The sequence below is a fragment of the Hyla sarda genome, chromosome 2, assembly GCF_029499605.1.
Source record: "Hyla sarda isolate aHylSar1 chromosome 2, aHylSar1.hap1, whole genome shotgun sequence".
In the NCBI taxonomy this organism is placed as follows: Eukaryota; Metazoa; Chordata; class Amphibia; order Anura; family Hylidae; genus Hyla; species Hyla sarda.
In genome coordinates, this window is record NC_079190.1 from 348156502 (window position 1) to 348184205 (window position 27704).

Below are 27704 nucleotides of genomic sequence, written 5' to 3' on the forward strand. Positions count from 1 at the left end.
TTCAGACCATTTCTTTGCAGAAAGTGGTCAGATTCTTGCCGTGGGAGTCCTCCACGATTCCTTTCTTGTACTCAACAGAATAGCTCTGTCTCTTTGCACTCATCTTGTCTGGGGATCAAAATACCGTACTGTATTAATACCGTATACAGTACACATAAAGTGCGCAAATAGTCTCAAGTCTGTCTGGCTGGTTGTTGCTTTAAGAAAAATCCTGTTCCTTTAAAGCATGATAAACAACACTGTGTCATTTATCCCTCTCTATTTTCTAAAAAAAACAAAAAACTGTTAAAATCTAAAAATTCAATGTGTTCTGTCTTCCCCTCAGGTCTCTCCCCCCCCCCCCCCTTTATCATGTCAGGAGTCAGTTTTTTAGATGTTAAAATCTGAAAATTCTGTGTCCTGTCTTCCCCTCAGGCCTCCCCCCCCCCCCCCCCCCCGCACCACCACAGAGTTTTTCAGATTCAGGACCAAAGGAGCAGTAGTAAGGCTAGCTTTCCACTTGGGAGTTTTTTGGAAAACTGCCACTGCAGTTTTTAGGCCGGAGTCAGAAGTGTATTTAAAAGGAATTCAAAATATAAAAGAAGCACTTATACTTCTCATTTCTGTGGGATCCACTTCTGGCTTTGGTTCAAAAATTACAGTGGCTCCAAGCTCCGATTCTAAAGTTCAATGTATACACCAGCCCCTGACTTGTGCTCTGCTTTAATCGTGTGTATTCTGACTTTGGCTTGTTCTGCGACTACTCTTCTGCTTACCTTATCTGTACTGTGTGACGCTCTTACCAGTGCCGACTTGGTCTATTTTGACGCCCATTTTACATTTGTATGTGCATTCATTGTCTGTCTTTTTGCTGTGCTGTTGCTAGTTAGCCCTTTTGTTCTCTGACATTTTCCTGACTTCTGTACTGTGGTTGTTTATTACTTATGCTTTGTTACACTCAGTACTTTAGTAGTGTAGGGACCGACACTGTAGTTAGGGCCACCCTATTAAGGAGCTGGGTACCCCATAAGGCAGGGACAGAGGTTGTGACATTGCAGTGGCAGTTTAAAAAAAAAAAGTGCCAAGTGAAAACCCAGCCAAATTATGCAGGCACTTCTCTTGCATGAGCTGAATTGTTTACATGTATATGCATGTGATTGTGCAAAAAAATTACCCCTGCAGATCATGTACATGTATGTGATTTAGCATAAAGGGGTTAAAGAAAGCAGTGGCAGATTAAACAGCAGGCACTAAATGCTGTGGAAAGCTGCCCAAGAGCTAGAAAGCTAGAAAAGCTTTGTGATTACGAAAATATGGGTATGGAAATGTTTTTGCCTAACTTTTTGTATTTTTTCCTTACAGCTCTATGTTAAAGAGAACTAATTGTTACTTCTAATGTGTATACTCACTGAATGTTTCAATGTTCTTTAAAAAATGTCCCTTTCTTCTAGGAGTATAAACTACTATTTACAGAATGCAGTGCAGCATCAGGACTAAACATCACCGAATCACTGATACTGATAGTCAGGTAATTACATTTTTTGCAGTAATTGTTATACTTCTGGAGAATGTAGGTGGGCATAGCCAGGTAGATTGCCTAGACATTATGCCCTTGTAGCAAACCCTCAACTTTGAGAAGTATTTAATAGAAACAGTCATAGTGGATCAGTTTGTTATCATCAATGAGTAGGCAACATGCATAGAACACAACAACAATACACCGACCAGTGGATTAACAAACCAATACTTACTTGTTCCAATGTGTTTCTGTGTAACGGGAGTAGGATGACCGTAGAGTGAGGAGTTAGTCCGGCGCAGAGAGGAACCGTCAGCTTCATCAGGCAGGTGATACCAGATGAAGCTGCGCATGCGCAGCGAAACGCGTTGCATCCAATAAATCCTCTGATTTTAATCTGGCCTGATGGTTCCTCTCTGCGCCGGACTAACTCCTCACTCTACGGTCATCCTACTCCCGTTCCATTCTCTACTGAGGAGGGCTGCAGTGAATCTTACCATTCATATCACTCTAGACCGTGTTGTGTGTGGGCGCACAACCATCTTTGGTAAGCGGCTTGGGAACATCCTCCCCTTCCCCCACATACAAGATCTGCTGATCCCGCCTTCTCTCCTTTCTCTAGATGTGTTTCTGTGGGGCAGAGTTCATCATAATAATCCAAAACTATCATATAATACTTGGGTCCCACAGTGATGAATTGGTTAGGAGTGTTGATGATAGAACAGTTCAGAATGCTGTAGTTTTTATGGAGTTATTTAACCTTTGCAATGTTTCTAGATAAATACAGGTTGGTGATATGCCATCTGATAAACGATTCAGCAATCCTAATATGTAACATGATATAGTTAATAGTTACATCCATTTTCATAACAGCAGTATTCCCTTCTCAGACATTCATGGCATATCTACAGGATATGGCCAAATGTCTGATGGGTATGGGTCATACTCAAAGCATATCTAGAAAAGATGGGACCCCTTAGCATTTACTTGAATGGGTGGAAGGGCATGAGCACAGTTCTTTGTTTTTTTCTGGTGGTCTACAGCAGTGAAAGGGTTAATTGTGTGTATTTTATGGTAAAGGGAGTTGAAGGATTTAAATGTAAGGATCCCTGAGGTCTAGGGCAGTGAAATGGTTAATGCCAGTATACCTTGTGGTGTGGGGCAGTGAGGGGTTTCATTTCAGTATCTATTGTTGACTATGGTGATAAAATAGTGTATTCTTTTGTGAAGGACAGTGGAAGGGTTAATGCTGCATATACATGGTCCATGGATGTCATGGCTCTAACTTCCTTTTTTAACATTCACAGATTATAGAGCTGCAGGGAGGGGATAAAGAGGACTGTGCTGCTGTAACTGTAAGATAGTGGAACCAGATAGGGACACCATAAAAGATTGGACCCCTTTAAGACTGCTATGGCTGGTCCCACTTCTAGGATACACACTAGAGTTGGGACCAAGCCCTGCCCCCAAGCTCTGCACCACCCTGTGATTTGGTTACCAGCTACTGCATTTAGAGGATAAAGGGAGAGTCGGCAGCACATGTGTACAGCTCTTACTATTCTGTTCTAAGGGAGTTATACAAACAGCCGAGTAAGTATGTTCAGTTGTTTCTGAAATGAAACCCCTCACCTCTGTATCTACCTACCTGGACACAAAAGCCATTTCAGGCAGGACAAGAGTTTTAGATTTCTGAAATTGTTAATTCAAATGTCATTTTTTCTCCAGGTCTCTAAAGGAGCATGAGGACAATATGAAAAATAATGTGGTAACGTTAAACAGATCTACAAGTCAGAAGAAAACAAGTTGCTGCACATAGATTTCCACGCCTTGCCTGTATTAAGGATTGCAGTTTTTTTTTTAAAAGAAATAAGTATCAGCTGTTGTTTTATACAATGAAGAGTAAATGAACCGGTCAGCTGCAAATTACATTCCAAACTATTGATACTGTTACATAGCCATAAGGGCAAGACACATGGCACCTTTCATGTATTTATATGTGCTTATATGACACCGCTAGGGTGCCGGAGCTGGGACAACTCCTCACTCTTCCTCCCATTCTTGTCCCTGTTTGATTGACAGTTAGGGCTCAGCTTTTAATGCCAAGCCCTGTCTTCAAATTTCATTTAAGAGCTGTGAATACATATTATGCTCAGGTATGAGATTTGGAAACAGGGCTCAGCTACTGTTTTTCCTCTGTTTATATTTTATTATGCAAAAATGCTACATTTTTATGTAGAGCTGTGTTCCTAAACTGGTTTTCAATTACAGATTACAGTTATAATCAATTGAATGTAAAAAAAAAAACTTAAAGCAATAAAAGATACAGACTACAAAACACTTGATATAAATCAAGTTTTTATAACCATTGTACTGTACCTTGCTGCAGACTGCAATGCAGAATGTGCAGGGGAAAAAAATCTGTAACAAATCTATCATGTGTGAATTTGGCCTAAGGAAGTATACTGAGTTTATAATTTTAGTATCAAAATGTAAAAGTTGACAAACATTTTTCAAATCTATACAGTATTAACTCTTTAGCGATGGTCCTTGAGGTCAGCTGACATCACGGTTTGCCTTATTGAGAGGCTCCATGATGTACAGTTACATCAGGACCGTTTCCTAGGCACAGCAGTTATGCCCATGAGATCACAACCACCCTGATAGCAGGAGGGTAGTTGTGATGCACAACTAAAAAACATCAATAAAGGAAAGGAGCTCCCTTTCCCCCTTCCTGATGTAATGCCTCTTTGGCTGTTTAGCTTTACATGTAAAGGGAAGAACCTAAGGCATGCCCTCAAAGATGTCAGTAATGTGTTAAAATATAAATAAAATAAACAGATTTTGAAAAAGAAAAGCTACAGTCAACATTACGTAAAAAAAAGATATAAAACATTTATACTGGCAAAAGTAATAAATCAAATACCTAGGTTCTTATTGCTCCTGGGAACAATAACAACCTTCCCTACATAAGTAAATGATGAGCAATATGAAAAGAAAAAACAGAACAGTATTTTGTCTGCATTCTTTCATTATAAAAAAAATGTATATAATTGAAATATTATGGGGGTTTTTGTTTTTAAAAATGTTCAGGCAGGGCAAAAAAATAAAATAAAAAATAGGACAAAAACAATGCAGTACTCATGTGCTGAAATACCCCATCCCTATCATTCTGCTCACTACTTTCTGGTCTCCTTTCGAGACTAGGAAGTACATGCTTAGCCAATCACTGATAAAGCATTTTCTTGTTTCATGACATCACTGATAAGTAGTAAGCAGCGACCAGGCACTATTGGAAAAGCAGTAGTGGAGGGATCACAGCAGATAAATACTGTGGCTTTTTTTTTTTTTTACTTTTGCAGCCCAGCCTGGATACTATTAAAAATAAAATAACTGAACAAACTTTCTGTACTCCAATATAATCCTTACAATATGAATAATGAATCTAACAAAAACAATGGGGGAGATTTATCAAAGCTGTCTATGTCCTGCATCAATATGGACCAAATTACAGAGCGTTAGGCCGGTCTATTGTGCGCCTAATTTATCAAAAGGCGTACGGCTCTTGATAAATTCTGTGCACAGACTTCAGGATCTTTGCTTTAGACTGTATTTAATCCTGCTCCAGTATGGTCTGACATTTCGGCGTACTTTCAGCCGATGCAACTTGTCGCTGAAAAGTCGCTTTTGATAAATTCAGCACCAATGCATTTTTCTGTCTAAAATAGACTGGAATGCATCATGTTCTAGAAATCCTCTAAAGCAAAAGTCGCAAAAAAAGTCGCACATATTTAGACTGCGACTTTCTGTGCGACAAAATTAGACATGAAAAAAACTGTCTAAATCCTTTGATAAATATGCCCCAATATCTCACAAAGCTACATCAACAAAACAATAAAAGATTCTAGGTGTCTGACTGTGGGAAGGCAAAATGGCCTGGTCCTTAATTTATTAGCCAGATTGTAAACATTGAAAACAACAAGATGGTAATGCAGCAATGTTATGTCATATGGGCAAAATTTTGTGAAAATAAATACCAAGATAACTGCTACTTTTAGCTGTTCTGTAAGACAAAGCTACTGCTGAGGATCAGTATTTAGCTAAAGCGCATTGTTTTGATATTTGCATTGTTCTGTATAAAAATTGAAAGTTTTTTGTGGAATAAGTGATAAATACATTGTAATAATTAATTAATAACTATGTGCGAATTTTTCATTCTTGTTATAGTTTTGATATTTTTATATTTTGTACTTTGTATCTGCCAAAAAGATGCCCCCAGTAGAGAAGGAAGGCTGCCACCTAAAGCTGGCCGTATTATTAGATAAGTGGTGACCTTGCAACTATCTGCTGATGGCCGATGTCGGACAATGGAAGGATCGGGCATGTTGGATTTCTGCAAGAGCCACTTTAAAGGGAATCTGTTAGCTGTATGTCCTGCCAAAAGCTTCCGATACTATCTAATAGCTGTTAGGGCATAAAAAGCAAACTATACCTTTCCTGGAGCTGATGGTGGTTTTCAAAATCTCCTTTATTTCTTAGCCAAGTGTCAGGGAGGCGGAGTCAATCTGCTCAAGTGCCACAGCTTGGCACACCTCCTCGCTCACCCTCACCTCCAGGCCTTTCCTTGACTTATGTACAGGGCTCTCTACATCAATCAAGTAAGGAGGCATGACAGACTGTGGCAATTAAGCTGCTTGGTATTTCTCTTATTACATTTCGCTAAGAAATAAAAAGATGATTTTATTTGATAAGTTTGGCAACCACCATCAGCTCCAGAAAATGTACAGTATGTTTTTCTACCCTAACGGCTATCCAATAGTGTCTGTAGCTCTGCAGCAAAAAGAGCTTTTATCTGTGAACATTTTTGAAAAATGCTGTCAAAAATATATAATTTTTAGGAAAGGTGACTTCAATTTTCAAGAAAATGACAAGAATGGAAAATGAAACCATAATGTGAATACTCTATTATGTAAACACCTTTAACCCCTTAGGTTGGTTTCACTCGACAGTATTTGGCTTAATATTTTGTAAGTCAAAATCAGAAGTGGAACTTTCAGAAAAAAACTTAATGGAAAGATTTGTACCTTTCCTGTGTTTTAAACTCACAACTGGTTTTGGCTTACAAATACTGATACAAAATACTAAGCCAAATCATTCCATGTGAATTCAGCCTAGTTTGCACCTTAAAGGTAGTTATCCTTTTCCCCAAAGAAATACAGCAGAAGCAAATTTGGGACTATGGGACTTATGAAGATATTGGAAAGATTTGCACATTTTACTCTTTTCTTTTTGATCCACTCCTTGTTTTAGCTAAAATACTGACCAAAATATACTTTGTGTGAACCCAGCCTGTTATAGGCAGTTACATAGGCGGCTCTAGACTTTTTGAGGCCTTAGGCAAAACTTAAACATGAGGCCTTCACTGATGAGATGTCATTACGCAGTGTTGGTTTGCAGCACAGTATTGTATTAGGGACAGTATGGTGTACAATACTGGGCAGCTGCCTGGGTACAGGTATCATTGGTGCCAAGTAACCGAGAGGGTCACTACAGCGGCACCAGATTTACAGTTCTGCATTGTTTTTAAACCCTTTTTGCACAAAAAAAAAAAAACCTCTTTAGTGGACTTTTGCACCTTCAGCAAAAAAAGGAAAAACCTCAATCTATAAAATCTACATAAATCTCCCTTACTAATTACAGACAACTGAGAGGAAGTGTGGATGTGTTACATGAGTACTCACCACTGTGTCTGGCCTGCTGGATGCTGCGAGGTGCAGAATGGAAGCAGCAGAAACAGGACCTAAAGGGACCTCAAAGGGACAAACAGGGGTGTTCCATAAGGCTATGCTGCCCTCCCTTATAGACACCCTCCTCCCCTTCTGTACACACTTATAGACCCCTCCACTCCTCCTGTTCCCCCCTAAAGACCCAACTTCTCCTCCTGTCCCCTCCTACATACCCCTCCTCTCCTGTACCCCCTTATATGGAGCCCTCTTTCTCTCCTCCTGTAACTTCTTATATAGAGCCCTCTTCTCCTCCTGTACCCCTTATATAAAGCCCTCCTCTCCTCCTCCTGTGCCCCCTATATACAGCCCTCTTCCTCTCCTCTTCTACCACCTTATATAGAGCCCTCTTCTCCTCCTGTACCCCTTATATAAGGTCCTCTTCCTCTCCTCCTGTACTCCCTTATATACAGCCCTCTTCTCCTGTACCCCCTTATTTAGAGCCATCTTCCTCTCCTCCTGCATCCCCTAATATAGAGACTTCTTCTCCTCCTGTACCCCCTTTTATAGAGCCATCTTCCACTCCTCCTGTACACCCTTTTATAGAGTCCTCTTCCTCTCCTCCTGTACCCCCTTATATAAAACCCTCTTCTCCTTCTGTAACCTCTTATATACAGCACTCTTCCTCTCCTCCTGTCCCCCCTTATATAAAGCCCTTTTCCTGTCCTCCTGTAACCCCTTATATAGAGCAATCTTCTCCTCCTACCCCCCTCCTAAAATACTTATCTTCCTCTACGCACTTACAGACCCCTCCTTTTCCCCCTTACAGACTTCTCCTTTCCCCTTAAATAGAGGTCCTGCTCCCTTTAGGCTAGGTTCACACTGTGGAATTTCTGGGCAGAATTTCTGCCGGAGATCGAGTTGGGACACTAGGACCGCGTGGACTACATTGCCATCCCCATAGATGGCAATGCATTTCTGAGCAGATCTCCCAAAAGATCCACCCAGAAATGCATTGCAGTCTATGGGGGCAGCAATGTAGTCTGCTCGGTCCTAGCGCCGGTCGGCTCGATCTCCAGCAGAAATTCTGCCCAGAAATTCTGCAGTGTGAACCCAGCCTTAATATTCCCCCTGTCTTCTAATTTCCTATATTTGTATTCTCCGGCTGTTAGGCCTGGTTCACACTGCAGAATTTCTGGGCAGAATTTCTGCTGGAGATCGAGCCGGCAGCGCTAGGACCAAGCAGACTGCATTGTTGCCCCCATAGACTGCAATGCATTTCTGGGTGGATCTTTTGGAAGATCTGCTCAGAAATCCATTGCCATCTATGGGGACGGCAATGTAGTCCGTGCGGAATTCCTCCTCAAATGAAAGCCCAATACACTTCTATGGAAGTCCACACTCCCATTCACACTTCTGCAGAATTTCTTCTTGGATTCTGCACCAATTCAGCACCAATTCAGCACAAAATCCTCACAAGCGGAAGTGGAATTGGGGTGGAAAAGTGGAAATTCTGCCGTGTGAATAGACTCTTATTGTCCCTCTGCTCAGCAGCACCCAGTCTCAAGCTCAGCTGCCTCCCATTCTTCTTCCGAGTCTTTTCCGGTGCAGGACTTCTGGTGCAGGCTGTGCACGATGAGATGACATCATCAAGACCAGCTTGCACGGTAAGAGCTGCGGAGCTATGCGATGTGTATATTGTACGAATTGCCACTCATTTTACATTCTTAAGGGGGTGAGTTAGGTGGCCGTGAGGCCCGTGCTAATGCGAGGCCTTAGGAAGCTGCCTAACTCACCTAATGGTAGAGCCGCCTCTGGGCAGTTACTTGTACTGTCACTCAATTCTGTACAATGAGTATTGTATTGTATATGAACAATTCTGTGCAATGGTATATGAACAATTCTGCACAATGGTATATAAACAATTCTGTACAATGGTATATTAAGTATTCTGTACAATGGTATATAAACAATTCTGAACAAGGGTATATAAATGAACCTGACGTGTTTAAATTTGACTACCTTTGCTATTTTATAAAGCCAAAAAGAAAGAGTAAAAAACAACAGCTATTTATAGTCTTTAAGAACTTTTGGTATTGAAGATTCTTGGGATAACAACTTTAACACCTTCATGTTTTATTATAAGCATTGCAGGGGCATAGTTTGGGTGGGGCGTGTTAGTCACTGCTGTGTGACATTTGCTAAATGTCTAAAGACAGATGTGGATTCTATATATGGTATTGTAGTGAGGAAAACGAACAGACCATGAATCATTTATCATTTCTGGTACTTCAAACCTTCTCCTTACTGTTCTGTCAGACAACACATTGGCCTATAGAGCTGAGAGGCAGTTCTAGAACCCTGAGACTGAGAATATAAAATTCTCTCACTGGCAAAAAATATGCACTGTGACAGAAATTTGAGATTGCGGCAAAACTCAGTAGGCAGATATGTAAAATGATTACGGATTATACACACGAGGCTGTAAAAGTGCCCTAACAAGGTTCCCACAGGTTACTTTTTGGTAGAGCACCTCTTGGTGAGAGATTGTTGACTGCTAGATATTAGTGTTGCTCGCGAATATTCGCAATTCGAATATTATTCGCGAATATCGCATATTCGCGAATTCGCGAATTTCGCGAATATAGCGCTATATATTCGTAATTACGAATATTCGTTTTTTTTTTTGTTTTTTTTTCTTCACAGTACACATCACAGTGATCATCCCCCTCTGCTTCCAGCTTGTGTGGTGTTAAGAAGGCTGTAATACTACTGTGTGAGACTGGCGTGCGAAAATTCGCATATACGAAAATTAACATATGCTAATTTTCGCACATGCGAATTTTTTCATATGTTAATTTTCGCATACGCGTATTTTCGCATATGCGAAAATAAAACGAGAATATAACGAATATGCGAATATTCGCGAATATATGACGAATATTCGTCCATATATTCGCGAATATTCGCGAATTCGAATATGGCCTATGCCGCTCAACACTACTAGATATGCCTCTCTGGAATACCTCAAAGACAAGCTTGGAGGAGATTTATCAAGCATTGTACAAATGAATTGTGGAGGAGTTTGCCATAGCAACCATTCAGATCAGGCTGTCATTTTTCAGGGGCCTTTTTAAAAATGAAAGAAGCAATCTGACTGGCTCCTGTGGGCAACTGTCCTACTGTTCTTCTTCACAAAGTTTGATAAATCTCCCCCATTGTTTTGTTCGCAGTGGTGTCATGAACAAGAAACAAGGACTGCTATGGACTGGAACCATATTGTCTTTAGTGACAAATCAAGGTTCTGTTTAGGATCCAATAATGGTTGGGTTCAAGTATGGAGAGTTTGTGGTAAGCGCTTTAATCCTGCCCTTGCTGTGAAGTTTCACATTGCCCCAACTGCAGGTTTGATGATCTACGGAGCCAGATGACAGTCAGCTCCCCCAAGTGGTGATATGAGGAATACTAGCGATATGTGCACACATTTGTTGCCTCCCATGGCAGGGCATTTAACTGGAATTTTTCAGCAGGATAATGCTCACCCACACACAGCAAGGGTTTCACAGGGATGTCTCTGCCAGATTGCAACACTTCATTGGCAGGGCTGGTTTTATAGTCAATCAAACATCATTTGTGAGTCACTCAATTTAACTGTATGGGAAGGGGGGTAAGGTATTGTCACATACTTGGGTATAGCTCATATGCTTGCTTCATAGCCTGACTGTACTATGCGTCGTACATGTAATACATATAATTGGATCGCCACTCGTAAAAATGTCCAGACTATAAGGCTTAACGTGTGAACCTATGTATCACAGATGCCCCTATGTGGCATCTATTATTAGTATACATTGAATGTATATTTTGAAAACCTCCTTTGACTTATAGCTCGGATGGACACTGTGAGACTCAATGTAAATATCCAATGCAATTCCTAAAGCTTTCAACAGACTCCAGTTCTAGCATTCCACTTCCCCATTAACTTGTGATATAATAATGGTAGTATTGTTGTATTATTGTAACATTTTGCAGTCAGAAATTTAACACATTACTGTCATGCTAGACTACACAAGGAAAAACTTTCAGTTCTCACTAAAATCTTTTGGTAGTAATAGTCTTTAGGACAGGATAACCTTTCTTTCCTTGGTGGCAATTGAATGACCATTAAAATCCATCAACTTTTTTCAGCACCTGGTATATAAGATGAATATAAAGCCCCCCAGTCTAAATAGTTTCACTATCTACAACTGAAAAACTGGATGTCCAACTTCTTTCTGAATTGTGTTCCATCAAAGCCATCTACCCCTTTTGAATGCATCTGTCAAATGGACCAACATCCTCTATTCTGGTCTTAGTAACGGCAATATTAATAAGTGGGAGACAAACTTGCCCAGAAAGTGGGACTGGGCGACTTGTGAAGCAACTTGGATTGTGAATTATGGCCAAACAGCACTAGTGTGGAACCAGAATATAAAGTCCTAATATGCTGGTATGATGTGGTCTTTTAACCCTGATTTTACCCAACCTAATATTTTCAAGGGTATACAGTACTTCTGTAGGCAACATGATGCATCTCTCTTATGGAAAACCCTACTTAACTATGGATCCTCTACAATCTCCTACAATTACTACATCACCTTCCCATAGCTCTCTGATGTCTGCCATTAACCCTTTAAAGTGATAATAAAAAGTGATTAAAAAAAGTCCCATAAAAACAAAAATGGTACCGATAATAACTATTGACCGTCATACAGCCCTGTATAAGTTAAAGGGGGGTCAGAATACAGCAATTTGAACATAGTTTGTTAAAAAAAAAAGTCAGAAGAAACAGTACAATAATAGAAAAGCTATGTAAATACGGATATTGTTTTAATTGTATTGACCCACAGAATAAAGATAACTCTTCCGTTTTACTATGAAGTGCACTGTGTAAAAAAAAAAACCTCCAAATGTTGCAAAATTGCAGTTTTTCCAATCTACCCCCAAAATTTTAGCCAAGGTGTCATTGCAAATTAACATTGGTTGCACACAAAAAAACAAGCTCTCAGATGACTCTGTGGATCAAAAAAAAAAAAAAAAAAGAGTTATGTTTCTTACTGAATATACTTTTTGGGTGGTTTCTGAATGTTTAGGGCTTCACAAAGTGTTACATATGTTTCCTTCAGCTTATACAGTGGTGTATGTGACTATTGCAGTTACTCTGTTCCACTTCCTCCTAAGTTACCCTTAAAGCTTTCAGCAAATTTTTTTTTCGGTTATTGCAAAGACAAAATCTTGTAGCAGTAAAGGAAGCAACTACGCTCTGAACTTAACTCTTTCCTGAAGCATAAAAGGTAAGTTGACCATCAGAATGTACCCGATTTATTGCAGTTTAGGTTGGGGTAAGGACAAAAGTATCTGCTTCTATCCCAGAAAATGTAATTAAAATATGTTAACAGTTGCCTTGCTTTAGAAGAGATATACATGTGACACTTCATGTGGTGTAGCACATGCTGTCTGTACTACAGATATGTGTGTATGCAGGGTCCATTAAAAGATAAAAAAAAGACTGATTTACATATGATGTAGAACCTAGGTTCTTACCCTGTAGTATATACCCCCTGCAGGGTACTTGTTATGCCTCTAGGGGAAAATTGATCGGCGCTCATGCTTGGATTTTCATATACAGCACAGTCTGTGGAAATAATGGATGAAATGTGTTTGTGTAGGGGGCACTTGTCTTATGAACTATCAGAAACACTACTGTAAAAGACATCTAGTAAAAGGCAGCCGTAGTGCAGCACTGAGCTGTCGAATGGTTTCAAGAACACTTTCACAAGTGTGTATATTAATTGTAATGGTGAACGTTAAACAGAGAACACAAAATATAATGGTTTCATATAAAAAAACCTGAACATCATGAGATGAAAACCTAACTGCTTGTGAAACTCTCTGTATAGTAACTGTGTGCGGTTATATTGCTCCCGTAGCCTGGTATGTCTTCATACTGTATCACAAGCATAATAAAGCTGCTTGTTTTTTCGTATTAATTCTTTACCATGTCACACTGTATCTCAGGCATACATATTTTTTTTCACAGAGATTTTGTAGGAATAAAGGAATTGTGGCTTCTAGGTGTTTCTGGATGGTAATATTGTGTGCAATAGATGCACCCTTCAGTGGTGGGCCCCACACAGTAATAAACATGTTTACAAGCCAAGACCTACACACCTATGCAGAGCTGTCCAAATTCAGATTAAACCGTCTATAGTGTATTTTCTTTTTCTTTTATCCTTATAAAAGAAAAAGAAAATACACCATAGAAGGTTTAGGTTAAAAACTGCCTATCTTATATGTACGATTGAATCGACAATCAAGTCTACCTGTAATCAGTAAACGACTGTTCGCTGTGTTTGTTCGTAAAATAATAAGTTGACAGCTGGTTCTGTCCTTTATACATGTTTATGTTTTTCTATTATGGTAAAATTCAATAAAAAACTATTGAAGGAAACCTTCTATGGTGTAAAAACAGTACGTGCGAAACTTACATTGGATAAATTAAAATTTTAAAGTAACACAAAAAAGATGTTTTTAAATGGGTTTAATTTATTATTTAAAAAATTATAATATTAGATAAGGTGTTAATATGAGAAAACACAAACTTATTAAAAGGAACATTGTCTTCTGCACTTATATCAGAGACGTGCTCCAGGAAAATAAAGCATATGGCCGGCATTTATCATTGTAGGTGTGAATCGACAATGGGTGGGTTAGAGAGGTTTCCTAACTTATTTTACCTACTTAGCATGCCCCCTGGAAATCTACCTTTTCAAAGATTTAAACAGAAAGATGCAGTAAAATATTAGTGTTTTGTATCTATATTTCTACCTACATCCTACAACATAATGAAGAAAGAAATTGTCGTTAGACAGCTTGAACCTTGAAATTTTAAAATGATTATTATTTGTTTTAATCAAGCATAATACCATTTGCATTACGCACAGGGAATTGGGATAATGAAGTACAATATTCAAATAATCATCATGAATAATATTAAAAATGATCTTAATGATTATAAAGAATAAACCTGGTGAACGGCTATCAGTTTATTTATGTTTGTAAACTCCAACAAAATAGAACCAGACTGTGTAAAATTGATCAGTTTATTAACAAATATGCAAAAAGACATACATATAAAAACGGAAACATATCAAATATACAGCACTAGAGTCACAACCATAGAAGATATGGAGGAGACAAGATGGATATCAAGACATGGAATGCAGGGGAAATGAAGACAGTATAGCAATAATGAACAAAAGTACAAAGAAAATAATGTAGAGACCTCATGAGGTATATCCAGTAGACCAACATGCACAATGATACATACTGAAATCATAAAGAAGATGGTATAAAAAGGAGGAATCCACATAGAAGTCCACCTGCCATGCAGACATACACCTGCCAGCTCCTACCTCGGGCTGAGTACCATTATTGCTGGCTTTTGTTGGTATAATATTATTTATGTTTGTCTCTATTTTTGTTGACAGCATTCTTTAAAGGGGTAGTCCAGTGGTGAAAAACTTATCCCCTATCCTAAGGATAGGGGATAAGTTTGAGATCGCGGGGGTCCGACCTCTGGGGCCCCCTGCGATCTCTCTGTAGGGGGCCCCGGCTCTCCGCCGAGATAGCGGGTGTCGACCCCCGCACGAGGCGGCGGCCGACACGCCCCCTCAATACATCTCAATGGCAGAGCCGGAGATTGCCGAAGGCAGCGCTTCTGCTCTGCCATAGAGTTGTATTGAGGACCCCCCGCGATCTGTAACTTATCCCCTATCCTTAAGATAGGGGATAAGTTGTAAACCACTGAATCACCACTGGACTACTCCTTTAATCACTGTGATTAGCTATTATATGCCCTTTCCATACACAGCTCTGCAGCACACACATTATACATATACAGCACTGCTACTCACACATTATATATATATATATATATATATATATATATACATATATACCGTATTTTTCGCCCTATAGGACGCACCTGTGTATAAGACGCACCCAATTTTTAGGTGCAAAATTTAAAAAAATTAAGATTTTGAACCCAATAGTGGTCTTCAACCTGCGGACCTCCAGATGTTGCAAAACTACAGCTCCCAGCATGCCCGGACAGCCGTTGGCTGTCCGGGCATGCTGGGAGCTGTAGTTTTGCAACATCTGGAGGTCCGCAGATTGAAGACCACTGCATAGGAGGTAATACTCACGTGTCCCCGCCGCTCCGGACCCATCACCGCTTCCCTGGATGTCGCTCCATCGCTGTCACCGTGTCCCCGTCGCTCCGGAATGTCTCTGCTGCCGGCCGGGTATCCTCGCTCTCCGTCGCCGCCATCACATCTTTACGCACGCCGACGCACGTACGCGACGACGTGATGACGAGGAAGAAGAGCGCCAGCCATACAGGGGATCCCTGAACGGAGAAGACACCGAGGAGGCAGGTAAGGTCCGTCCCGGTGTCCTGTAAGCACTAACCCGGCTATTTAGTCGGGCTGTTCGGGACCGCCACGGTGAAATCGCGGCGGTCCCGAACAGCTCGACTGAACAGCCAGGTTAGTGTCACTTTCCCTTCAGACGCGGCGGTCAGCTTTGATCGCCGCGTCTGAAGGGTTAATACAGGGCATCACCGCGATCACTGATGTCCTGTATTAGCTGCGGGTCCCGGACGTTGATGGCCGCAGGAACCGACCCGATAGGGGTGTATTCGCCGTATAAGACGCACCGACTTTTTCCCCCCCAGTTCCTTATACAGCGAAAAATACGGTATATATATATATATATATATATATATATATATATATATATACACACACAAAGCTTGGTTACACATACACAGCTCAGATACACATGCACACAGATCACCTAAACACATACATAGCTCTGCAGCACCCGCTTCTGACATCATGAAAGATCCTGCAGCTATGTAGGTCCTTTCACTTCAGAGGGATGAATAGTTTACTGGACATCACATAGATCGGTTCTGGGCAGTAGGAGGGAGAAAACTGGACAGCCGTAAATGGCTGCACAGTTCTCTCAGTAATCAGGTAAAGGGCTGTGTTAGTGCTTTTCCCATTTGTTAGGGAAGTAATCAATGTGCCTGCATTTCTGGAGCACCTTCAGTGCAGACTATAAGACACAGGGTCTTTTTTAGCAAGATGTTTCCTTTTAAAAAGTGTGTCAGAAAAATACAGATATCATTATACTTTGGTAAACAACAAATGAAATGTGCACAAATGGCTATTAATTATTTTTTTTCTTTATGCTCCAACCACCACCTTATTTTTTTTCAACCCCCCCCCCCCCCCCCCCCCCAATGCACCTGAGGCTTCTTGCTTGCTGCAAGAAGAGAAATGGTTGAACAAAGGGAGAGAGAGTCCTAAACCTTAGGTCATTGTGGGCTGTAAATGTGCCAGCCCAAAAGATAAAGGATACTATCGGATGGTGAGAGACTGGCTTCCATGAGGCCAAGTGAAACACTAAGGGACTGTTTGGTACTATTTACATAGTTTATGGTAGTTTTGCTACTAAGGCAGCGTACAGGCTATTAGTTTTGCACAGTATGGTGGTGGTGGCATTGTTAGGCATGGCCATTTAAACATGTGAATGGAAGTGTCATTTGGCTAATGTACAACACTGTATGTATATAAGGGGGGGGGGGGGACACTAACAGAAGGTACCATATTGTCTTATGTTAGGGTGGCCATGCCTGCTACTTTCTTTTCAAATACATATTGTGTATAATATTCAAATATTAGTGTGACCTTTTATAATTTGTGGTTTGGCAGGATGGATAGCTGGCTTTTACGGTTATGTTGTGCAAATGTCAAGTTTGTGACACCAGAAGTAGGGTTGTAAATGTAGATGAAAGTGAGTTATAAGGGTTGTAGTATCACATGGCAGGAGTGATGCAACCCTCTGCTATGTTGTAGAATCCCACAAAACCACTATTTCAAATACACTGTAATTCAAACTCAAGGCCCTAGGAACAATACCTCAAAAGCCAGGTTTTATGAAAAACAACATATGTTTACCTCTTTACATTTGTCAATGTCAAAGTCCAGAAGTAATTGGAACATATAGATTTAGATATTATGAGACTTGTAGTTCTTCTGAGATTTAGACTGGTTCTCTTTCTCTCATGGGACGTGTTGACTCACGGGCAAGCTGGGCAAACTGATAAATGTCCAAGTTATGAAGGTGAGAGAGCTCCAAACTGACTCTAACATGTGCTCTGTCCCTGGGGATTGGGGTGGAGCTCAGCTGAATAGACCTTAGCCCTAAGAGGAGGAAGTATTTAGACATGTAGCACATTACCAAGCTCTTACACAAAAGAATAGACTTCTGGAATGAAAATGTTAATTCCTTACACTATATATTGGGGTCAGTGCATGCAGACAAACTAAAAAGACACTGAAAAATGCATTTTGCATTGCAATACACTAGGCATGCAGTCTTAAATGGGAATTGTCTGACTTCCTTTATCTTAATTCCTTATACATCTTACCAAAGCAAATGTTAATAATAAAAAAGGAACTGTATAACAGTAGTTTCTTTCAAACAAGATAGAGAACACGAGTAGGGATTTTTCTAGGCAAATAACTAAAAGCATTTTTCATAAATGTTGCAATTTTGGGATTTACAGTAAAAATATTTTAAATATACTTATATTTGATAAAGAGAAATACTTTGTTAGAGAAATGTTCAATAGCTTTGCAATATAAAAATCAAAACCTGCACAGTTATGTAGGATGTGCTGTCCATTTTTGCTTTTTATGTTATATATATGTGGAGGGAGTGGCTGACTTCATCTTGGTTCATGACCTCCACCCATTCCACTCGGTGTTTTTAAGTAGCTGGATTTTACATGCCCAGAAATTGTAGGCTTAGTGCTAGCCTAGGAGAGGCTTATCTATAGTGTAGGATCCGTCCCAACTGAGGTCACCTTATCGTGGTGGGATGGTACACACTATTTGGCCAAATGGTAAGCTAAGAACCTCTATTTTTCTCTATAGCTGCATTGCAATGAAAAAGGTGTTATATTACACATATATCTTAGCGCTGGCAGTGTGCTGCTGTAATTCTTTTGTTTGCAATAGCTTTGCAATGTCTTATACAAGAGGTGTGCCCTTACAGTAAAATAATGCTTTGTTGTTATTTTAAATAGGCACTCTGGGATTTTTTATTTTTGCTTATATAGTGCAGCATAGGCTATTTTGAAAACATATTGGCCGACATTTATCAATGAGTTTACACCTTTTTTTCTCCATGCAAAGGCGCTTTTTTGGCGCACTGTGTGTTATTTTGCGCCTTTTGTTGGTAGAATATTTTAGTCATTCCAGATGTTTTGGACTAGCAGTACACGCTTTTCAATTCAGCGTATGCCGTGGACTGAAATTTATGAACTGCGCCTTTTTGTAAAAAGGCGCAAAAAAGGTGCAAAGCCACTGAAAAGTGTCTAAAACTACACCATCCCAGACCTGGCATAGCTTTTTGGTGTATGTGAAGAGAGAAATTTCAGAAAATGTGACCTGCACAAAATGTATCAAATGCTCTGCGACTATTTAATACATTTAATGCTCCTACACATTATCAGCACACAAAAAAAGGGTGTAAAAAAATGCTTCACTTACACCTACAATGATAAATGTGGGCCATAGAACTTCTTGTGTTTGCCTTGTGCTTACCTGTTTTAGCTGATGTGGAAGATATGCATTTAAGCAATATTGATCCCTATTTCATTCCAAAAATGATTTCCATGAAGCCCCTGGCTTTGCAGAGGAGGTAGAATCTTATTCTTGCAGTTTATCTACCGTACTTATCGGGGTATACCACGCACTGGCCTATAACACGCACCCTAATTTTTCCAAGGATATTTGGGTAAAAAAAGTTTTTTACCCAAATATCCTTGGTAAAATGAGGGTGCGTGTGTGTGCATGTGTATACCCTGATAGACTGTTTCTGACCCCGGAGAAGCCCCCAGGAAAGGCAGGGGGAGAGAGGCCATTGCTGCCCGCTTCTCTCCATCTGCCCTTCCTGGGGTCTAGAGTCCTGCTGCCGCCGCTTCTCTCCCCCTGGCTATCCAGAGACTGCCGCCACCGCTGCCCCATTGCCTTCCCCATCCCTGGTTTTATAATTACCTTTTCCCTGGGTCGGGTCCACGTTTATTCTGGCTCCGGAGGCGTCCTTAGCTGTCACTGTGCGCCGGGCCACTGACGGTGACGTCACGTTGAAGACGTCACTCGTCATTGCGCAGCGCATAGCAACGACGCAGGAGACGCCGGAGCCAGAAGCAGCGCGGACCAGACCCCGGGAACAGGTAATTATAAAACCAGGGATGGGGGAGGCAATGGGGCAGTGGCGGCGGCAGTCTCTGGAACCCAGGATAGGCAGGGGCAGAGAATTGGACAGCGACGGCCGCTTTAAATAATTGAACTGCAGTGGCTTATCGGCGTATAACACGAAGATAGACTTTAGGCTAAAAATTTTAGCCTAAAAAATGCATGATATACGCTGATAAATACGGTAATTAAGCTGCTGATGCTGGAGTTCACCACGTGAGTTGGGGCCAGTTCACATGATGTTCAGTTTCCATGCATTTTTTTCTTCATTTAGTTATTTATTTATTTATTGAAAAAGGTATGTTTTCAGGAAAATATTGCAATGAGGCGAAAGTGATTCGACCTATAATGACAACTGAGGTGTTTGATGAAGATTTGCTTTTGCTGAATTTTTTGCAAATTTTTACAGTTTTTTAAGCAATTTTTCTAAATCACTGTAAAAATTATGTTTTATCGTAATTTGCACAATTGTGGTAAAATAGTAAGCAGAAATGCTGTAACAATGCACACACCCTAAGGAGGGGTGGTGTATAAATACTATATATCCTGATCCTATAGAGATAGCAATAGCAGCAACAGTTTACAGCTAGAGGTTTGGTGGGGAGGGGTAGGGAGGGGGTTCTGTTAGCTGCTAGAAGAGATATGAACGGTGATGATGCCATCCTGTAGTTCACATGAAGTCAGCTGACCCAGGACAAACTACTTTCTATGACACATTGAACACTGTGGGGAAATAATGAAGAAAACTGTCTGGTCTTTTCCATAACAACCATTCACAGCTTAGCTTTCTTTTTACCAGCACTTGTTAAGATATGAAATCTTAGCTGTGATTGGGCTGCTGGAAAAAAAAAATGTTTTTGTTTACAAATTTTTTATTTATCTCCCTGTGATTTTCTGTGGGCCATTCTGGTAATCACATGACTCAATTACAGTAATAAAAAACATGAATGTAGCGGTGCTGGAATAAAACAGATGGCATGGTAGGACTAATGATGGTGAGTGTGCTTTATAGAGGAAAAAAAAATATCTGGAGTGATTCTTTAAGACTACAAGAGGGGGCATGGAGTATCTTGCCCCTCAATGTTTAATGGCCCCTCCTACAAGAGCAAGTAATTTTTACAAAAACCCACTTTTTTAGTAAAAAAAAAAGATATGTTATTTCGTCTCTGTCCCATGCTACACACCCTCCACAATCGTGTTTTACACACGGATTTTAAGTAAACTCCCACCTCTGAATAAATCTGGGATCATCTTTGGTTACCCTGTGCACCAGCTTAGAGCTAACATACATTTCAGCAAAAACCCATGCCTGTGTACTGATGTAATTTTTTGTAAATCCTATCAGTGCCCTGTCTCATTTTTATTAGCCCCCACCCACTCACAAAGTTGACATGGGCAGCATAGAGACCCCCCAAACATTGCACGTTTTTGGCCAAATTTGGGATTGCATGAAAATTTCCTACTTTTTTATGCTTAAAAGCAGGTGTAAATGTATGATTAATCCCCCCCCCTCAATGTGTCTGTTGAAGAGCCATGCAAATCAGCCAAATATTTCAATATATTGTCATTGCAGAGATTGTCACCTCTGCATTTAGAGTTCCAAAACATCTGCTCTTTTTCACACAGGTTTAGGGTAAATTTAAATGGGACTGATTTACAGTACAGCAGATTTTGCCAGCAGGTTTTCACTGGTAGAATCTTCAGACAATGACAGTATCAGCACATCGGTTGGAGGGGCATCAGTTTTTCTATCTGCATAGGACACCTAAATACCTTGTAGGGGCCCTGTTTAAAAGAAACCTATTGAATACAAGGTGCTGGAGTCCCCAATCACTATTTTTATCTGGAGATATAATTACCCAACTCTATTATTGGATTGCTTCTGCTTGTCAATGTATCACTTTCAATAACAGATTGTAAATGAGGAAATGCGACCATCTGGATTCCGTATAAGTTGCTCTTATGCATAGGTGTTTAGTTAGAACTCAGATGGAAAGATATTTGTGTTTTGCTTTCTTGCATGTCTTATATGCTGAGAAATGCCATCACAACATGTCTGCCATTGTATATTTTGGATTAAATAAGCCAAACTTGGGGTTTTAAACCCATAAAGCTTGTGCAGTGCTATTGCCAGCTAGTACACCTACAAAGCCAGTCACACACACATTTCAACTGCCCACATATTCCTATTCCCTGCCTTTAAACAAGCAAATGCCTAGTAAGTCAATGCTGCAGTCAGTACCTAGCAGAGAAGACATTTCCTGTGTGTCGAGAGGAGCAGGAAGTGGTGAGCAGCAAGAACGGTGCACCCTTAGAATGGCAGTGGGTGGGGGTGTGGAGGGTAAATACAGCTTTATGTATTTATTTGTTTATTTTTATATGTTTATATCCTAGCCTGGCCACATAAAAAATCTTAAAGGGCTATTCCAGGAATAAAAAAACAGGCCTTTTTTCTTTCAAAGACCTCTCCCTGTTTGTCTCCAGTTTGGGTGTGGTTCTGCAGCTCAGTTGAAATACCACACCCAAAGTGGAGACAAGGAGAGCGCTTTCTTTGAAAGAAAAAAGGCCTGTTTTTTTTTTTATCGCTGGAATACCCCTTTAATACCAGCGAATTCCTTTAATAAAAGCAATTAAGAATCTAGAAAAAATAGTCCAATATACAACCAATGTAATACACTTACAGTCTAATTTCTATTTCTGTTCCACACAAAGCTTAAAGGGGTATTCCAGGCCCAAACTTTTTTTTTTATATATCAACTGGCTCCGGAAAGTTAAACAGATTTGTAAATTACTTCTAATAAAAAATCTTAATCCTTCCAATAGTTCTTAGCTTCTGAAGTTGAGTTGTTTTTTTCTGTCTAACTGCTCTCTGATGACTCACGTCCCGGGAGCTGTGCAGTTCCTATGGGGATATTCTCCCGGGACGTGACATCATCATTGAGCAGTTAGACAGAAAACTTCAGAAGCTAATAACTATTGGAAGGATTAAGATTTTTTAATAGAAGTAATTTACAAATCTGTTTAACTTTCCGGAGCCAGTTGATATATGAAAAAAAGTTTTGGCCTGGAATACCCCTTTAACAGTCTGTTTCTCCTGTGTATAAACTCTTAGCAAAGTTTTTTTTTCTATAGTTACACAACTTCCTAGGGCAGTGAAAAGATTGCACAGAGCTAGGTATTTCTTGACTCACGGTAAGGATTTTTTGTAGCCCCCCCCCCCCCCCCCCCCCCATGCATACCCACATACACAGACACACAGCTGGAACTAAGCTACATAAATTTGTTACCCCTAGCAGAAATGCACCATATGTATTACCTAGAGACACTATTATTGTGTGTGGGACACAAAGGGAGGCACAAATACTGTAGGGGAAGCAAGCACTGTGGAGTTAAATGGTGGTGAGGAAAATTGTCATGGTGGTCAGTTCTAGATATAGAAGAAAAGGGAAAAGAAAGACATACAATCGGAGAAGACATCACCTTTGAGTTTCTGAATTTATAATAATGATACTATATATGGTTCACAGTTTAATTATACCCTGCAGAATGCCTGTGTAGTGCTGGTATGAGACTACTTTATGGCACTGTATGGGAATATTATTTGTTAAATTCGTAAAGATAAAAAAATTGTTAAAGATAAAATTGATAAAGATATTTAGTAAGTATTGACTGTCATATTTAACCCCTTAAGGACTCAGCCCATTTTGGCCTTAAGGACTCAGACAATTTAATTTTTACGTTTTCATTTTTTCCTCCTCGCCTTCTAAAAATCATAACTCTTTTATATTTTCATCCACAGACTAGTATGAGGGCTTGTTTTTTGCGCGACCAGTTGTCCTTTGTAATGACATCACTCATTATATCATAAAATGTATGGCACAACCAAAAAACACTATTTTTGTGGGGAAATTAAAACGAAAAACGCAATTTTGCTAATTTTGGAAGGTTTCGTTTTCACGTCGTACAATTTATGGTAAAAATGATGCGTGTTCTTTATTCTGAGGGTCAATACGATTAAAATGATACCCATTATTACATACTTTTATATTATTGTTGCGCTTAAAAAAAATCACAAACTTTTTAACCAAATTAGTACGTTTATAATCCCTTTATTTTGATGACCTATAACTTTTTTATTTTTCCGTATAAGTAGCGGTATGGGGGCTCATTTTTTGCGCCATGATCTGTAATTTTTTTTGATACCACATTTGCATATAAAAAACTTTTAATTCATTTTTTATAATTTTTTTTAAATAAAATGTATTAAAAAAGTAGGAATTTTTGACTTTTTTTTTTTTTTCGTTCACGCCATTAACCGTACAGGATCATTAACATTTTATTTTAATAGTTCGGACATTTACGCACGCGGCGATACCAAATATGTCTATAAAAAAAAATTTACGCTTTTTGGGGGTAAAATAGGAAAAAACGGACGTTTTACTTTTTTATTGGGGGAGGGGATTTTTCATTTTTTTTTTACTTTTACTTTTACATTTTTTAACATTTTTTTTTACACTTGAATAGTCCCCATAGGGGACTATTCATAGCAATACCATGATTGCTAATACTGATCTGTTCTATGTATAGGACATAGAACAGATCAGTGTTTTCGGTCATCTTCTGCTCTGGTCTGCTCGATCACAGACCAGAGCAGGAGACGCCGGGAGCCGCACGGAGGAAGGAGAGGGGACCTCCGTGCGGCGTTATGAATGATCGGATCCCCGCAGCAGCGCTGCGGGCGATCCGATCATTCATTCAAATCGCGCACTGCCGCAGATGCCGGGATCTGTATTGATCCCGGCACCTGAGGGGTTAATGGCGGACGCCCGCGAGATCGCGGGCATCGGCCATTGCCGGCGGGTCCCTGGCTGCGATCAGCAGCCGGGATCAGCCGCGCATGACACGGGCATCGCTCCGATGCCCGCGGTTATGCTTAGGACGTAAATGTACGTCCTTGTGCATTAAGTACCACCGCACCAGGACGTACATTTACGTCCTGCGTCGTTAAGGGGTTAAAGTGTTACTGTAGTTAGAAACAACTTCTTTATCTTCATTAAATACTTCCTTAAATAGAAAGCATTTTTCTAATATAGTTTATTAAATTTTGATTGCTAAAGCGTTGAAAAAATGGTTAAAAAATAAATTTAAAAAAAGGCCACTAAGAGTCTCTTTTTCTGTAATTTTGCAAATTATCTATGGTAACCAAGTCTTTTTGGTCCTGGCAACTAGATATTTTGGACCATTTTTCTGAGGAGAGGGTGTGTGGTTATCTCTCTGCTGTGCCTCAAACTTTTACACCTTAAGATGCAGACAGTTTGCTATCTTTTCAGAAGATGAGTATTACCATCCACACTGACAAACAATACAAGGAAGGGATACAAGGGAGGAAATGAGCAAGTTTGTCATGTTTCTGGAAAAAACACCCCAGCCTTTATGAGGTCTGCAAGCAGAGTGAGCATAGTATATACAGATCAAAATTATCAACCGATAAAAACTTTTGACATGTTCTCCCCACATTCGGCAAGAGTGTGTGCACAACAGGTCACTGTAGTACAGCTTAAAGCCCAGCAGGAGACTGGGTCAGTATGTATTGCATTATATACAGTTTATACCCATTGCTGGACAAATTGTGGAACTGCAGACGCCTATTACTGTATAATATCAGGACATGTAGTTGGCATTCTTGGACAGTGACCCAAATTCAGGGCTGTCTTGCAGGCTCTCAGATGGTTGGGAGGTGTACTATTATGTGTTTGAGGATCAGGAATGGAAGTATGCTTTGTATTAACTACTTGGAGGTTTGGGAAGGGCTGCGGTGAAGGCTCGACAGTATAGACTATGATCAGTTAGGGGTAGCAATTTAGAAACGTTTAAGTTTTATATTATTTACATAATTAAAAACACAAGGGTTTAAGCAAACATTCTTTCAAGAACTAAATGGGATTGAGGGGGGAGGGGGGGGGGACTGGAAGTTACTGTTTTACAACATCTGAAGGTCAACAGTTTGGAGACCGCTGCCTCATGTTGTACTTGTAGCCACCTGTAAGGGTATGTTTACGCATTGAAGATTTCTGCAACTGAAAAGCTGTGCCATACAGCTGAATGGGGTTGTTTCGGTAGTATTTGCATGAATTTTTAGAAAACATGTATGGAACAGTTTTAAGAAACTTCTGCAATAAAACTGCTACTTGTGAACTAACTTGTCACCTATAGACTGAAGTATTTCGCTGTGATTGTGATGATATATTTCATTTTGATCATTTTCATACAAATCATATAAAATACATAACATTACTGCCTACGGTGGGAAGACAAAATATCTGTAAAAAGTAGCAATGCACTTGTTTATGTATTTCCTGATAGAACGTGTTTCTACACACGTATTTTTAGCACTAGTGGTTTTGGATGTATATTCCTTTCAGTTTCATGTTCAGATCTTCATAAACATTTTGATAGCGTAAATAAATAATAATATAGAAGTATAGCCTGGGAAACAATTAAAAAAGGACTAGAACATATCAGCTTCCTATTGGATTCATTCTAATAAATGTGGAAGAATAAGTGTGCCGACCCTTTATAGACACCCGCCAACATACAATGTCATTTGTTTCTTCTCCTATACAGTCTGCTGGGGGTAATAGTACTGTGGTTCTTCTATCCACACTCCTGTCACTCTTAGGCAGCCTGTACATTCTGCGATCTTACAGTGATAGCAATGAGCTATTTGACGGCCAGAAGGGAAACGCAATGCTGGTGCTGCCTCACTGACGTACACTTACGGGGGAGGTGGAGTCAGCGCAGCCTAACTTCAGACACTAGAGAAAAATGCATTCTCTATCTTGAGGCCTTGATACTGGAGATAATTTTTAGTGTAATCTATAAACCCCCCAACACCACCGAGGAGATAGAAATAGAGAGGGCCGCCCGGGCAGGTACAGTGGTAATAATGGGAGATTTTAACTATCCAGATATAGATTGGGGTCGGGGTTTGGCTAAAACAACGAAGTTGGACAATTCCTAAATTTATTGCAGGATAATTTTATGGGACAGTTTGTGGAGGACCCAACAAGAAGTGATGCCTTGTTGGATCTGATCATTTCCAACAACGCAGAGCTGGTTGGTAATGTAACTGTGCGTGAAAACCTTGGTAATGGCGACCACAATATAGTTACTCTTGACTGGGAGGGCAAAAACATATAGCTTTAATAGCTTTAAAAAGGCAAATTTCCTTGGGTTACGAGCTGCACTTCAGGACATAGACTGGGAGGAGGTGTTCTCAAATACTGATACAAATAATAAATGGGAAATTTTCAACTCTGAAAAACTATACAGCTAAATTTATCCCTATGGGGAACAAGTATGAACGATTAAAACGTAATCCTACAAGGCTGACAACTGATGTTAAAAGAGCAATAAACAATACAAAATAGCATTTAAAAAATACAAATCTGATGGGTCAGCTATAACATTTAAGCATTACAAAGAACTTACTAAAATCTGTAAAAGTGTAATAAATACAGGAAAAATTCACAATGAGATACAGGTGGCCAAAGAAAGCAAAACAAATCCCAAATATTTTTTTAGATATATAAGTGCAAAAAAAAATTATAATGACAGAGCATGTAGGACCCCTTAATAATGATAACGGGGAGGTGGTCACTGGTGATCATGAGAAGGCAGAGCTACTGAATGGGTTCTTTAGTTCTATATATATGAAGGAAGAGGGAGGAGCTGATGCAGGCCGGGCCAGTGCTGCTAACACATCATGTAATGTACTGAACTGGCTTAATGTAGATATGGTCCAAGGTTAATTAACCCCTTCAGGACGGAGCCCATTTTGGCCTTAAGGACCGGAGCGTTTTTTGCACATCTGACCACTGTCACTTTAAACATTAATAACTCTGGAATGCTTTTAGTTATCATTCTGATTCCGAGATTGTTTTTTCATGACATATTCTACTTTAACATAGTGGTAAATTTTTGTCGATACTTGCATCCTTTCTTGGTGAAAAATCCGTAAATTTGATGAAAAATTTAAAAATTTAGCATTTTTCTAACTTTGAAGCTCTCTGCTTGTAAGGAAAATGGATATTACGAATACATTTTTTTTTGGTT

At 39.8% G+C, this 27704-nt stretch overlaps 2 protein-coding genes across 4 annotated transcripts in view; both read left to right on the top strand.

Moving 5' to 3' along the window:
* LOC130356545 (ras-related protein Rab-44-like) overlaps positions 1–5653 on the top strand; it is an 87827-nt gene extending 82174 nt beyond the window's left edge. For all 3 annotated transcript variants that reach the window (XM_056558231.1, XM_056558233.1, XM_056558232.1), the window contains exons 15-16: positions 1431–1507; positions 3221–5653. In XM_056558231.1, coding sequence (XP_056414206.1) covers positions 1431–1507; positions 3221–3311 — 168 coding nt within the window. In that variant the 3' untranslated portion in view covers positions 3312–5653. The remainder of the gene's footprint in view (positions 1–1430; positions 1508–3220) is intronic.
* Positions 5654–12429: 6776 nt separating this feature from the next.
* Positions 12430–27704, top strand: part of LOC130356549 (leukocyte surface antigen CD53-like) — a 60478-nt gene continuing 45203 nt past the window's right edge. The window contains exon 1 of the mRNA XM_056558238.1: positions 12430–12548. The gene's annotated coding sequence lies outside the window, so the exon portion shown is untranslated. The remainder of the gene's footprint in view (positions 12549–27704) is intronic.